A 16,342-nucleotide genomic window follows, 5' to 3' on the forward strand; every position below is an offset into this window, starting at 1 on the left:
CTGATGCAGGTGTTTGTACACATGCATATACACACACTCATTCAAATAAACACATACAAGAACACACTCATACATGTAATAGTGCCAGACATGCACACAAACATATATAGTTTGCTTTGCTGTTATGATTTTAGTTGTCCTTGATGTCCATTTTTTTTTGCATTGTTTGTTTTCTTCTGTCTTTTTCTTTTTTCTCTTTAGTTCATTCTCTTGGTTGTTGGTGCGTAGGGGGGTTCTTGGGGGTGGGGAATGGAATTAATTGTATTTTTTTATTTTTCTTCTATGGGAGGACTGTGTGAGGGGTCTCGAATGGTTGAGGGACAGCTATTTGGGAATTGTGGGGAGATCTTGGAGGGTTCGGGTTCACGTTTTTTGGTCTGGTGGGATATCTGTCAATGTGCCCTTGAGCAGGGCATTGACCCTGCATGCCTCTGTGTCGCTCTGAATGGGAGTCTGTTCGATGACTGGTATGATGTAGTTGTTGAGCGACTTCACTGCAAGTATATTGTATGTTTCGGATATTCAATAAAATAAATACAAAAATTCCACCAATGTTTTAGAGAATTTTGCACTATGTATGGCGTTGAGCGGTTTGCTGATGTCAACTTTGTGAACAGAGTGCGGTGGAGGTGGGGTTATAGTATGGGCAGGCATAAACTATGGACAACGAACACAAATGCATTTTATCGATGGCAGTTTGAATGCACAGAGATACTGTGACGAGCTCCTGAGGCCCATTGTCGCACCATTCATCCACCATCATCACCTCATGTTTCAGCATGATAAGGTACTACATCTCAGTGCTAGAGGCCTTACTACACACCCTGGTTCAATTCCAGGTAGTATCACAACTGGCCGTGATTGGGAGGCCCATAGGGCGGCGCACAATTGGCCCAGCATTTTCCGGGTTAGGGTTTGGCCGGGGTAGGCCGTCATGCCTAGTTAAGTAAAAATAGGGTGCTGACATGGCCACCACACAGGGAGAGTCAGTCAGTGGTGATCTCAGGTAATGAACTGGTTATGTCCCAAAAGGCACCTTATTCCATATATAGTGTACCACTTTTGACCAGGGCCTATCAAAAATAGTGTACTATATTGGGAATAGGGTGCCATTTGAGACACCCCCTGTGAGAGAACCATGAGTGTGTGTGTGTGTGTGGTTGACACACAGGAATTGTTTGTCTTTATTGTTCTCTTGAACAATAGTCCTTTAATCCTGGGTGACATGTTCAACTTTGTCAAGCTGTGAAACACCTCATTTTCAAGCAACTGGAACTGTTTGTATCAAGCAAAGAATAAGAATGCTGATTTAGGATCAGGTCCCCTGTCTGTAATCTTACTCATTATGATCTAAAAGGCAAACCTGATCCTACATCAACACTCCTACTCTGAGATGCTTGATACATATGGCCCTTGATCTGACAATGTGCTTTCTTTCTGAGGTGCGTACTCAGTCCGTGCCCATGACTAACTGACCTTGATCAAGGAAACGTCCTTCTTATTCTGCAGGTAATAATTACCTCAGTGTCAACAATGGCCCTCAACAATGCCCATTCATATTACGTGATACCATAAAGCAGTTAGGGATCCATTGTAGTGTTGCATGGTATACCGGTAACAAAACGTTGCCAACATTTTAGAATACGTTTCATTTGATACTACTGAATTTTTCGACCCTAAAATTCTAAAGAACCCACTGGCGCCTGTTATAAAAAGTATGTAAGTCAGTTTTGTTAATAAATTCAGTCCAAAAAAAAAGCAACAGCAACTCTCCTGTATGCGCCCATTCACTAATGTCCATTTCACCTTCATGTGTATATCACACGTAGCAGCTGTAATCAGCCAGCCGCATACCCTACCAGCCATCACTCACAGGTTCTCTCCGTCCTCTCTTCCTGCGCATCTATTACATTTGGTTTTAAAATAGAATTTAGCCATGATGTCAAGCAGGGATGCAGACCCTGATGTTCTTCTGCTGCATGTACATTTGATAGATTGGAGCAGTGCACAGAGCGAGCAAAGTTGAAACATTGCATAATTTCATCACCTGGTATAACCAAGAGCACAGGCTTTTCTGAGTAGGCTTTGCAAGTTCGCTGTCACACAGCCTCTGAGTGTCAGAGAGACAAAATAGAGCACAGTACTTTACAGCAATGAAAACGGCTCGTCTCTAGGGCACACCATTAACAAAAGACGACCCATATTACCAAAGCGACCTTTTACAAATTCGCACGCATTTTATATACTTTTACAAACAGCTATTTTAAACTGGGTGGCTAATTATTGATTTGATAACAAACAACCTTGTTTAGTCATGTTACCTAACTAGCTAACAACCTGTTCAAGGAAAGATTCAGCCATTAAGAATGTTTTATCGTTTTTCTATCTCTGAGCGATGTTCTATCGATTCCCGGTGTCATTTCATGTATATATGATCTATTGCCTGTCAAGCAGGCAGAAATACAGCCGGTATGACGAGTTTTGCATCGATACACATGAAAACATGAAATGACCCCAGGAGTCGATAGAATATCGCTCAGAGATGGGAAAAAACCTATAACATTCAAAATGGGTGTTTTACGTTGCGCAATGTGAAAAAGGATATGTGAAAGTTAATGCAGCTGGTGAGTTTGAGGAATGACTGAAGTACAGTGCATTCGGAAAGTATTCGGACCCCTTGACTTTTCCACATTTTGTTATATTACAGCATTATTCTGGGGCGGCAGGTAGCCTAGTGGTTAGAGCATTGGGCGATTGAGCATTAACCGAAAGGTTGCTAGATCAAATCCCTGAGCTGACAAGGGGAAAAATCTGTCGTTCTGTCCCAGAACAAGGCAGTTAACCCACTGTTCCTAGGCCGTCGTTGTAAATAAGTGTGCTTAACTGACTTGCCTAGTTAAATAAAGGTAAACATTTTTTTGATTTAAATAGTTTTCCACGTGTCAAATACAATTTGATTTAATTTGAGGGGAACAAAGCAAAAATGCAGTAGAACTGGCTTCGAGGCCCAGAGTTGAGTTTGAAGGTCCTAGAGGCACAGTTCCTAAAAGCTTAAGCAATTATTCATCAATCGCCATCTAGTAACCTTAATACATTATAGAGAATTTTTTAGAACATCATAGGCATAGTTGATCTCAGACTATGGTTAATACCACTAATCCTTGTTAAGAGCCTGCTAGTAATTATTTAAAGTGCCTTTACTGTTCTGTTGTCTGAAACCTGAAATCTGTTTATTATTGGTAGCGTACTGTTTAGAGCGTTGGGCCAGTAACCGAAAGGTTGCTAGATTGAATCCCCGAGCTGACAAGGTAAAAATATGTTGTTCTGCCCCAGAGCAAGGCAGTTAACCCACTGTTCCCTGGGTGCCAATGAAATGGATGTCAATTAAGGCAGCTCCCCCACACCTCTCTGATTCAGAGGGGTTGGGTTAAATGCGGAAGACACATTTCAGTTGAAGGCATTCTTGGTATGTATTGCATCACGCGCCGCTGCAGACAATTGTCTGGTCCGCTGGTGCCTCCCTGATCTTAGCTCCAGCAGCATATGTTGGAAAACAACAAACCAACGAGCCACCTAGTAAAACCTTGAAAAGGGAAGTGTGGCAATAGCTGCTGGGTGTTTGTGTTCTTCCTGAGGCCACGCTAGTGTAGGAGGGAGAGGCGTGTGAGGCCCAGGGAGAGGTTTGTTTCCCAGATGGCACACTATTCGTATGTAGTGGATTACTTTGACCTGTAGTGTAGGAGGGAGAGTAGAGGTAGACACGCACTCACACACATCTGGACAGTGCCCTTGCCCCCTCCGTCTGTTGTCTACTTTTTCCAGACAAGGGCATCAAATTAACTGTGTGGTCAACCTACCGTTTCATTTTCACTTAACCTTTATTTATACAGGTTAGTCTAATTGAGATTTAAGTATTTTTTTTACAGTGAGACCTGTACAGTGTTTATGGAACCAGGCATGCAGCCAGTGTGGCTGGTGGATGAAAACAAAATTCACCAGCCACTCAGACTATGGCTTCATACCAGCCACATTTTCAGTGCAGGTTTATTTAACTCATTTCATGTAGATACTATCTAAATGCATTCATAGTAGATGTAGGCAAGTATCTACATGCACTACATAAGAGTGCTGATGTTGGAGTTTTCTTGTTGAGTAGGTGAGTGAAGTGAATCAGAAGCTCCATAGCTGCCCTTATGTAGTTGGCTTGCGGTTTCTTTTGGGATCTTCTTCCAGCAGGATCATGTCAGGACAACTGTACAGCTGCAGCTCCCCAGCATATTTTGGGGTTTTCATGTTCTGAAGTGTTATTATATTCTGTAATATTATTTATATTCTGCAAAACCTTATCAGACAGTTTCATAATGTCTCTCAACTTTACCTTAGAAATAGATTGTTCAATTACAGAGCTTTTTGTCCTCTTTCTAATGACAGACAATGTAACCTAAATTCTCGATTGACTTTAAGGATTCTAGAATTGTAGTCTAGGTTCTAGAATGACCTGTATCTCCAGACAGCAGATTGTAATGGACAAAGTGTTTTTTTTCTATTAGTTTTGCAAAAGTTTTATGTGCTATTTCAACAGATCAGTTTGCTCCAGCACCTACAGAGTTAACCTCTCACAGTCTACAGTAGATGACAGTTTAGGAATATATGATTATGTGTTAGTTTCTAATTCACGAAGATATTATTTCATTACTTGTTATTGCTGTATTATATGATCCATTGCTGGCAATTCAGTGGTTTGCTCCAGCACCTACAGAGTTAACCTCCCAGCATGACTGTCCTATGACTCAATCCCGACCTTTGATTTTTAACTCTCTGCCTGTTGTTAGTTGATCACCTCTGTTATTTCTTCATGCACAGGAGAGGTGGTACAAACAACAATTAAAGCCAATTAAGTTTGAATTCCTTTTCCTTTGCGTGGGGATTCTGCTGTTTTGAGGAATAGAACTACATCATAGTTAGCCCCCCTCTCCAACTCTCCTAATGGCTGTTCGACTCTGTCAGTGGTGGTGTGAGATATTATTGATCAGTGGAAATCTTCAGTCGTGATCCTTTTGTAGATTATACAGCACCTCCGAGGCACAGACTTATCTCCAAGTGTCTCTGTGAGTTAGTCCAGCAGCCTCTGTCTGTCTGTCTGTCTGTCTGTCTGTCTGTCTGTCTGTCTGTCTGTCTGTCTGTCTGTCTGTCTGTCTGTCTGTCTGTCTGTCTGTCTGTCTGTCTGTCTGTCTGTGTCTCTGTGCCTGCCTGTCTGTCTGTGCCTGTCTGTCTGTGTCTCTGTGTCTCTCTGCCTGCCTGTCTGCCTGTCTGCCTGTCTGCCTGCCTGCCTGCCTGCCTGCCTGTCTGCCTGTCTGTCTGTCTGTCTGGTTTCCATGGTAACTCCATCGGTTTGCGTGATGTTCCCAAAACATCTCCTCTTTGTTTTTTTCCCCCCAAGTTGATAGGAAGGACTCTTAACAGCTAGGTTGCTCCCCAAATGGCACCCTATTACCTATGGGTCCTGGTCAAAAGTAGTGCACTATATAGGGAATAAGGTGCCATTTGAGCTCAGGCAGCCCTAGACTAGACTACCTGTGGTGTTATGGCTGGAATAGGATACCCCTCGACTGTTCATGAACTCTCTTACATCTGTGACGGTTGTCCCTGTTCTCCCTGTTTGTGTTCTACACCGTTGTGACATCGGAGGTATTATTTGTTTGCATGCTCAGTCATAGCAAAAAGTCAATGTTAGTCATCATAGATTCTGGTACAGGTGAATCATGATTTGTCTCTGGAGGGTAACCCGATTTCTACAGATGGGCATGAAGTTATATGATGAAAGCCTAACCACCACACTCAGCCACTGCTGTGTGGTAGGGTTGAATATTTTCCTGATATTTTACAAATGTTCCATCCCGAGAATAAATCACTTTGCAATCTACCTAAACCAACCATGTTTTTAGTGGCATTAAATTGGATAATTAATAATGAGGCAAACAGCAGTACTTTGGCTGTTTTTAGTTTTAATCCGTTTTTTTGTGAAACGCACTAAACAAGCTGTCGACCTAACCCTCAATGGATACAGCGAGCCGCGATATCAAACACAAGAGATGTCCTGCTTAATCTCTGGCCCTTTGCTGCAAGTCTACACCGCAATGGAATACCACCATCATTACAATCAACGTGTTCCCAAGGATAGGCTTCTAAACCAAGGAAGGGTGGGAGTAGAGGAGGAATTTGGAATCCGATGAAAAAACAGCCCTTCAGAACCCCTCTTCCATCTATTATGCATGGCAATGTAGAAAGCATAAGGAATAAGACTGATGAGTTACGGGCTTGTACCCAATACATCTGAGTACCGACAATCCTGCTTGATTTGTCTGAGACCTGGTTTACGGAACAGGATCGCGACTCTGTTGTGGAGCTGCATGGCTACACAATTGTTAGAATGGACCGAAACAACAACTCTGGTAAGGGAAATGGTGGTGGAGTTTGTGCATTCACCAATGAGAAATATTGCAATCCTGCCCATATTACAACAAGGTCTGTACTAAAGATATTGAACTCCTTGCTCTAAACCTACGGCCATACTATCTGCCACAGGAAATAAATCAGGTCCGCTTTATTTATTGTTTACGTAGACTCCTCCGCTGACACACTCATAGCTGCCCACTTGATTCATGACCTTGTATCCCAGGCTGAGACAGAGTCACCTGAAGCAGTAAAGCTAATCATGGGAGACTTTCACGTGTGCAATCTATCTCAACATTTACAATCATGTCAGCAATATGTTACCTACCCGAACTGAAGCCTGTCTGGACCTCTGTTATGGTAACATCCCATGTGCACTACCCAATCTTGGGGGTTGGGATCATAACATGGTTCAGCTCATCCCAGTCTACAAAGTGCATCTGCATCGAGAGAATGCTAAAAAGGTAGCGATTAAAAGCTGGACTCCTGAAGTGACTGAAGGTTGCTTACTTTTCTGTGGCTTAACCAACAAGGCTCGTAATTTAACAATTATATTGATATTTACAGATAGCATAAGTTTTTTTTATTAAGGCACATGAAAGTTCACATGTTCGAGAAGGCATTTCTGCCACAAAAACACATTTTGATGACTTTTTTTTTTTTTTTTACGTTCAAACGGCTCTCCTGTGAAGTCGTGACTTGCGGCATACGCCTAGTTTCCTGAATCGGGTCACATATTTTCAAGCATAGTGGTGGCTGAATCATTTTGTGGGTATGAGTTTTCAAAATAAAAAATTCACGGAATGGAGCTAAGCACCGACAAAAATGTTGAGGAAAACCTGGTTCCATCTGCTTTCGACCAGACACTGGGAGATGAATTCACCTTTCAGCAGGAGCTCTAACCTAAAACACAAGGTCAAATCTAAACTGGAGTTACTTACCAAGAAGTTGAGTGACCGAGTTAAAATTTTGTCTTAAATCTGGTTGTCTAGCAATGGTTTTCTGGAAATGATCAACAATTGGAGAGAGCTTGAAGAGTTTTGAAAAGAATAATGGGCAAATGTTGCACAATCCAGGTGTAGAAAGCTCTTCAGCCATGTTCACATTGGCAGTTTGAATTGACTCAAATCCTATTGATTTGCATATCCGATTCGAATCTGTTCTTTTTCCTGCAGTCTGAACATCCAAAAACCACACGGAATCGGATATTTCGAGCCACATTTCAAACCACCTTCGTAGGTGGTTTGAAGTCGGATACAAATCTGATTCCTGGCCATGACTTGTCTGAACGGTCAAATCTAATTTATTTGAAAGTCTTCTTACGATTTGATTTTGAACATTCAAAGCAACTGGGAAACATCCATGGCAGGCATTGTCACCTTAGCTTGCTACGTAACTTCTGAGTGATAGGAAGCACGAGCACCACCACCAATCAGCCTACACCACGGCACACAGACCTGTCGTTACTGTGACAACTACTTTAGCCTTGTTTGCAAATGACTGCTACCTGAACAAACACACACATCCTATTTGGTCACATGCAACTTGCTATTTGGACAGTCCGTAGTCCAAAACAGATTTGAAAAACAAAACTCATTTGAGCATTAAGGCCTGCAGTGCCAAGCAGCATTATAAGGCTGCGTTGAGACAATGACTTATCAATGATCCAAGCCCAGCTCAGTTAATCCCAGATTTATACTGTCAGCACTGAGGCGGTGTGCCCTAGTAGGAAGTCTACTGTGTGCAGCTCACCCTGCACTAACATAAATAACATGAGCATATCTACTTCTGCTATGCTTTCCAGTAAAGCAATGAAAACAAGTAAGCATCCCGGGAAGAAAAGTGCTCAAATTAGCCCACATTAACATATGTAGCTGAAGAAACAAGGTTAATGAAATCAATAATTTGCTAGTAACAGATGACATTCATATTCTGACTATCTCTGAAACTCACTTAGATAATACCTTTGATACAGTGGTAGCAATACAAGGTTATAACTTTTACAGCAAATACAGAAATGCCAATGGTGGCGGTGTTGCTGTTTATATTCCAAACCACATTCCTGTAAATCTTAAAGAGGAGGATTACTGTTGAAGTAATATTTCTACAGGTTCATCTGCCTCACCTAAAGCCCATTCTTGTGGGAAACTGCTATAGACCACCAAGTGCTAACAGTCCGTATCAGGATAACGTGTGAAATGCTTGATAATGTATGTGATAGCAACAGAGGTATATTTTCTGGGTGATTTTAAATATTGACTGGCTTTCATCAAGCTGCCCACTCAAGAAAACGCTTCAAACGAACCAGTGCCTGCAACCTGGTTCAGGTTATCAGTCAACCTACCAGGGTAGTTCCAAACAGCACAGAAATGAGATCATCAACATGTATTGATCTCATCTTTACTAATGCTGCAGAAATTTGCTTGAAAGTAGTCACCAGATCCATCTGATGTAGTGATCACAATATAGTAGCCATATCTAGAAAAAACAAAGTTCCAAAGGCTGGGCCTAATATGGTGTATAAGAGGTCATACAATAAGTTTTGTAGTGATTCCTATGTTGTTGATGAATATTTGTTAGTCTGTGGTGTGTAATGAGGAGCAACCAGACCGATGCACTTGACACATTTGTGAAATATCTTATTCCAGTGACTAAGAAAATTGCTGTAAAAACTGTTAAATCCCTGTGGATTGATGAGGAATTAAAACATTGTATGGTTGAGAGGGATGAGGCAAAAGGAATGTCAAATAAGTCTGTCTGCACAACCGATTGGCAAACCTATTGCAAATTGAGAAATCATATGACTAAACTGAATAAAAAGAAGAAACTACACTGAAACAAAGATGCATGACAATAAGAATGATAGTAAAAAGCTTTGGACCACCTTAAATGACATTTTGGTACAAAAGGCAAACTCCGCTCCATCGTTCACCGACTGATAATGCCAACTACATTAATGTTTTTTTTCATTGGTAAGATTAGCAAATTTAGTAATAAACTGACACCACACATCCAAGTATATCTGACCAAATTATGAAAGACAAGCATTGTAATTTTGAAATCCGTAAAGTGAGTGTGGAAGAAGTGAAAAGATTATTGTTGTCCATCAACAATGACAAGCCACCGCAGTCTGACAATTTGGATGGAAATTTCTGAGGATAATAGCGAACAATATTGCCAATCCTATTTCCCATATTTTGAACTTAAGCATACAAGAAAGTGTGTGCCCTCAGGCTTGGAGGGAAGTAAAAGGCATTCCGCTACCTAAGAATAGTAAAGCCCCTTTTACTGGCTCAAATAGCCGACCAATCAACCTGTTACCAACCCTTAGTAAACTTGGAAAAAATGGTGTTTGACCAGATACAAGGCTATTTTACAGTTAACAAATTGACAACAGACTTTCTGCATGCTTATAGGGACGGACATTCAACAAGCACAGCACTTACACAAATGACTGATGTTTGGCTGAGAGAAATTGATGAAGAAAAAAATTGGGTGCTGTTTTGTTATATTTCAGTGTGGCTTTTGACATTATCGATCATAGTCTGCTGCTCAAATCCATTTTAATCCCACTTTGTAAGACAACAAAATGTGGAAAAAGTCAAGGGGTGTGAATACTTTCTGAAGGCACTGTATATAGTGCACTACTTTTGACCGGGGCCCAGGCTGTACTGTTCCAGTTATCAACACTAGTCACTATCACCACAGTGGACTGCATTAGATTCTCAATTAGGAATGCTTGGCTCTGGCTGAATGAGATGTCCATCCCAAATGGCATCCTATTCCCTATGTAGTGTACTATGTTGGGAATAGGGTGCCACTTGGGATACGACCAGCCTGGTCAAACGCATTCAACTATATAGGGTGCATGGGCCCTGGTCAAAGGTAGGGCACTATAAAGGGAATAGGCTGTCAGTTGGGACACAGTGTGTCCACACTCCACAGCACACTGCTGGGAACTGTTTGTACTCTGGTTCCCTGGCTGCTCCTTGGGATCATTTACTGTCCCTCCCTGTGTATGTATCTGTTTGGGTCATCTTCCTGTCATCTTACCGCTTCAGTCCTTCTGCCTCCCTCTTTCTCTCTCCTCCTCTCCCTGTCTCTCGCTTTTTCTCTCTCTATCTCGTACTCTCTCTGAGAGGGGCTCTCATGATGGGTGATGATTTGGGGTGTTTGTGATGGATATCTTAATTAACCTGTGATGTCCAACACCAGGGCCCACTATAGTTGTTAGTAAGACTTGTTCTTATACCTCTACTTATATCTGTGTAGTAACAATGCAATTACTGTAGTAATAACATTCTGATAACATGTTATTAGTCTTTAGTCATTGCTTAATGCAAGGATGGTTCCTTATTCCATTTGTGTAATAACATAACTCCATTACAATGCATTTACTAAATTAGGCTACTCTGTAACAATGGCATAGCAAAGTTGTTCTTACTATAGTAATTACAGTGTTACTACTCGGGTGTAGTCAGAGCAGCAACAGTGATCATGACAGATCAACACGATCCGTAAACGTCTTGTTTGGAAATAAGTGTTGCAATGACAGGTTTCAGAGTATGTACAGTATGTCTCAATGTTTTCCCACACAGACTCTCTTTCTCTCACAATTCAATTAGGCCGTCATTGTAAATAAGAATCTGTTCTTAACTGACTTGCCTAGTTAAATGAAGTTTACATTTAAATAAACATTTCAATTCAATGGGCTTTATTGGCATGGAAAACACACTGAGTGTACAAAATATCAAGCGCTCTTTCCATGACATAGACTGACCAGGTGAAAAGATCCTTTTATTGATATCACTTGTTAAATCCACTTCAATCAGTGTAGCTGAAGGGGAGGAGATAGGTTAAAGAAGGATTTTGAAGCCTTGAGACAATTGAGACGTGCATTGTTTCAACTGGGGGGGCTGCAACTCAGTATTAGGAAGGTGTTCTTAATGTTAGTTTTGAGTACTTTAATAGTGGGTTAGGTCTACTCTATACAAAATTAGCATACCTCCTGAGTCTCATCCCTGTTTCAAACCTGGTAGTTTGGCTGATGGGACTACCAGCTCTCTGTAACCTAGAGAGCAAAATTTACACTGAAGAAAAAATATAAATTCTATTTCAAAGGCTTTACTGAGTTAGTTCATATAATGAAATCAGTCAATTGAAATACATAAATCAGGCCTTAACATGACTGGGACTAAAGATATGCATCTGTTGGTCACAGATACCTTAAAATAAAAAAAGGTAGGGGTGTGGAACAGAACCTGTCAGTGTCTGGTGTGACCACCATTTGCCTCACGCAGCGCAACACATCTCCTTTGCATAGAGTTGATTAGGCTTTTAATTGTGGGCTGTGGAATGTTGTCCCACTACTCTTCAATTACACTGCGAAGTTGTTGGAGATTGGCAGGAACTGGAACACGCTGTCGTACACATCGATCCAGAGCATCCCAAACATGCTCAATGGGTGAAATATCTGGTGAGTATGCAGGCCAGAGAAGGACTGGGATATTTTCAGCTTCCAGGAATTGTGTACAGATCCTTGCGACATGGGGCCGTGCATTATCATGCTAAAACATGAGGTGATGGCGGTGGATGAATGGCACGACCATGGGCCTCAGGATCTCATCACGGTATCTCTGCGTTCAAGTTGGCATCAATTAAAATGCAATTGTGTTCATTGTCCGTAGCTCATGCCTGCCCATACCTTAACCACACCGCCACCATGGGGCACTCTGTTCACAACGTTGAAATCAACAAACAACTCGCCCACACGTCACCATGCACGCTGTCTGCCATCTGCCCGGTACAGTTGAAACTGAGATTCATCCGTGAAGAGCACAGTTCTCCAGCGTGCCAGTAGTCATCGAAAGTGAAATTAGCTTCCCTGAGATGGTTTCTGACAGTTTGTGCAGAAATTCTTTGGTTGTGCAAACATTGTTTCACCAGCTGTCCGGGTGGCTGGTCTCCGATGATCCCGCAAGTGAAGAACCCGGAGGTCTTGGGCTGGTGCGGTTACACGTGGTCTACAGTTGTTAGGCCGGTTGTACGTACTGCCAAATTCTCTAAAATGGCGTTGTAGGCGGCTTTATGGTAGAGAAATTAACATTGAATTCTCTGGCAACAACTCTGGTGGACATTCCTGCAGTCAGCATGCCAACTGCACGCTTCCTGAACTTGAGACATCTGTGGCATTGTGTTGTGTGACACAACTGCACATTTTAGAGTGGCCTTTTATTGTCCCTAGCACAAGTTGCACCTGTGTAATGAGCATGCTGTTTAATCAGCTTCTTGATATGCCATACCTGTCAGGTGGATGGATTATCTTGGCAAAGGAGTGATGCTCACGATGAGGGATGCAATCAAATTTATGCACAAAATTTGAGAGAAATAAGCTTTTTGTTCATATGGAACATTTCTGGGATATTTTATTTGAGCGCATGAAACATGGGACCAACACTTTTTACATGTTGCGTTTTTATATTTTTGTTCAGTGTAGTTACTTAAATTACAGCCTCCAGCCCCATGCCAAATAAGAGTAGAGTTGTCATCCGTTTTGGAATAAAATGTGGGAAGCAACCAATGACAGCGGCCCTTAGTAGAATAGTGCTTACAGCCAATGACAGTGCTCAATACTAGAATGTGGGTAATAACAGCCAATGATGGCTCTCTATATTATAATGTGGGTAACACCCAGATATGTGGTTGCTGAACCAACTGTCTGCAGAGAGACATGGGTTTCATTAAACCAAGATACTGTAGATACATAACCACATATTTTGCTGTGAAATTGTTTCTTCTCAATCCAGACTATTTTAGTCTATTTTTATTCTAGGCCTTGGTCTCTTTGCCCTAAAACTGGTTTTGCAATGAAGGTTATATTAAATATTACACAATTCACTTACTCTGAACTATGCGTAGCGTACTATACAACCATTTCATGAAGTAGCTGTTTGATAGATAAAATCTATTGTATTTAACCCTTAGCCAAGCTAACGATTGGCTCATTCAACCCCCTCCTCTCCCCTGAAACTATTCTCCAGGTCGTTGCTGTAAATGAGAATGTGTTCTCAGTCAACTTACCTGGTAAAATAACAGTAAAATAAATAATCAATGTTGGTCAGTTATGAATAATTCCCCATTTGCAGAAATAATGAGCTGGCCAAGATATCATCACTATTTTTATTAATTTGGCTACATATAGCATCTTAATCAGACTTATGTGGCTATTGCTTGGGTTCACTGTCTACACTCATTTTATTCACATTCGATACAACACAATAATTGCCCCTGAGGGGATAAGTACAAAAGCTGTATTGAACTTAGTAGGCTGTAGCAAGCAAAATAAACAATAGCCTACTGCGGTTTATTTCTTGAAATGGTTGAATGTAATTTATAAAAAGCTCAACTCTTGGGGATATGATACATTACAGAGCTGAACTGATCATTAAATGAATGTGCTTGAAATACATTTTTTTTTCTTCCCAGGAGGTAAAAAAATGACATTGCATGAATAGGATATAATGTGCTCACTCAGATTATTCCTCAAAAGTGGTTGGTTGTTGAATCTTCTTTAATGAAGTCCATAGAATTTAGATGGACAACACATCAAAAAATATGCAGACCAATAAATGTCTTGACAGAATATTTTTGATGTGCAATACTATCGTTGCCAGAATCCCATCTCTAATCAGTTTGTCCCCTCCACTTCTCTCCCCTCTCTTCCAATCCCCTCTCCTGCTCCCCTGAAGTCTCCCCTGGAATCTGCTCCAGTAAGGACATCCGGAACAACGTGACCAACCTGCGCTCCCTGGAGAACTGCACAGTGATTGAGGGCCACCTGAAAATCATCCTCATGTTCAAGACCAAGCCCGAGGACTTCAGGGGCCTAAGTTACCCCAAACTGACCGTGGTCACAGACTTCCTCCTCCTGTTCAGGGTCTACGGCATGGAGAGCCTCAAAGACCTCTTCCCTAATCTCACTGTGATCCGAGGTAACAACCTGTTCTTCAACTATGCTCTGGTCTTCTTTGAAATGCTGCAGCTCAGGGATATCGGTCTCCATAGTCTGATGAACATCACCCGAGGAGCGGTGAGAATCGAGAAGAACCCAGACCTCTGCTACCTCTCCACCCTGGACTGGTCCAAGATCCTGGACACGGTGGAGGACAACTACATCGTAGCCAATAAGAATGACCGGGAGTGCGGGGACGTGTGTCCCGGGGCGGCCAAGGGGAAGACCACCTGTCAGCAGACCACCATCAACGGCCTCTTCAACGAACGCTGCTGGACGCACAAGCACTGCCAGAGAAGTAAGTCACTGGGTTCTTATTTAGTTAATCCTTTATTTAATCAGGATGTCCCATTGATGTCAGAAGACCTCTTTTACAAGGGAGACCTGACTGTCTTTGGTTCTTAGTCATTTCTTTGTACGATGGAAGGAGTGTTTGTATTTAAATGCATGTAAAATTGCACACTAGAATAGATGTTTCCTTGTCTGCGGTTATTCCATGTTTTGGATACTCACTCTGTTTTTTTCCTGCCATAATCTCAATTTGGGAGAAGACCCACTGCCGTGCACAGGGCTTGTACTTGTTTTAATGTGTCAGATTATTTATGTTTTAGTGTTTTGCTATTTATAAGAGCCCTGATCTACTTTCACTTATCTGATTGTGGTGAATCTGGAAGGGGAGAGGGAGGGCAGGGGAAAGAGAGGGGGAGCAATCGAGAGTGGGGGAAGTGTGAAAGAGAAATCGAGAGTGGGGAAAGTGTGTGTGTGTGTGTGTGTGTGTGAGAGAGAGAGGGAGCTCTCAGATTGCAGTGATGTCACTTAACATTCAAAGACCAGGTCTCCAGGGGAGTCAGATTAAGGAGAAGAGTTGTTAGAAAGCGAGAGTGGAGTGTGTGTGCGTCAGACGGAGTGTTGTAGTCTTGCCAAAACACTTACTCACTCACTCGTGTCCTTTAGCGTAGAAAGGCCAGCTGCAGAGCCAAGAAGTAATGTGCTAACTATTAGGGGTGTAACGTTACCGTTCGGAATGGGGGCCTCGGTTCGGTCCGCGTTGTGAACCCGAATGAATACATAAAAAAACACTAAGCCTATTGGCTATGCCTTACGCTGTGTTGTAGGCCTGTGCCTCTTGAGTAAATATGAGCTGAAAAAACATGTTGAGGCTATTCCGTTAAAACAACTAGAGCATATGCGCCCGTTGTACTTCAAATTAAAATCTTTATTGGCGCATTTCAAACTGTCCTTTTGTGAGGCACAACCAGGAACTAGTTCTGTGCGATGGTGAGTGGCGGGGTTGATAAACCATAATTGGAGGATTCTCCATCGTTTAAATCTTCAATTTGGAGACATTTTGCTTCCCAGTAGATTACAACTGCGATGGACAGAGAGTAGTGGATAAAACGTTAATAGTATGACGCTCAATAGCCTTTGCAGCTGCCAACACCTCAAATATGTTGACACATTTAAGCCGACATCACCCCAGTATACCGGAAACAAGACAGAAACGCAAAGAAACAACAACATAACACCGTCCCCCCTCTGCATTTAAGCAGCACTTGGCAGCTGATTCTTACACGGCTAAAGGAGCGATAGGTAGGCTGTTTATATTTTTTACAGTCTTTGGTTTATAGCCGAGGATATGCGCCCGTTTTCGGTGGTTGAGAATATGCGGTTTCAGCACCTCGTGAAATGCTTGAGCCACGTTACAAACTTCCCTCTTGCACCCGTTTCAGCAAACGGGTAGTACCCACTCTGTATAAGCAGGCCAAAGCCAAAGTTTTCAATGAATTGGCCAATGCACTCTGTGTTGAGCTTACTTAACAATGACAGCCCATCACATTACCCCAGAGTGGGAGATGTACTGTGCTACAGACCCCTTTA

General features: G+C 42.0%; 1 protein-coding gene across 1 annotated transcript in view; it reads left to right on the forward strand.

Moving 5' to 3' along the window:
- Positions 1-16,342, forward strand: part of LOC115169288 (insulin receptor) — a 117,935-nt gene that overhangs the window by 8,660 nt on the left and 92,933 nt on the right. The window contains exon 2 of the mRNA XM_029724757.1: positions 14,202-14,762. Within this exon, the coding sequence (XP_029580617.1) occupies positions 14,202-14,762 (561 nt within the window). The remainder of the gene's footprint in view (positions 1-14,201; positions 14,763-16,342) is intronic.

Source organism: Salmo trutta, chromosome 31, assembly GCF_901001165.1.
Source record: "Salmo trutta chromosome 31, fSalTru1.1, whole genome shotgun sequence".
In the NCBI taxonomy this organism is placed as follows: Eukaryota; Metazoa; Chordata; class Actinopteri; order Salmoniformes; family Salmonidae; genus Salmo; species Salmo trutta.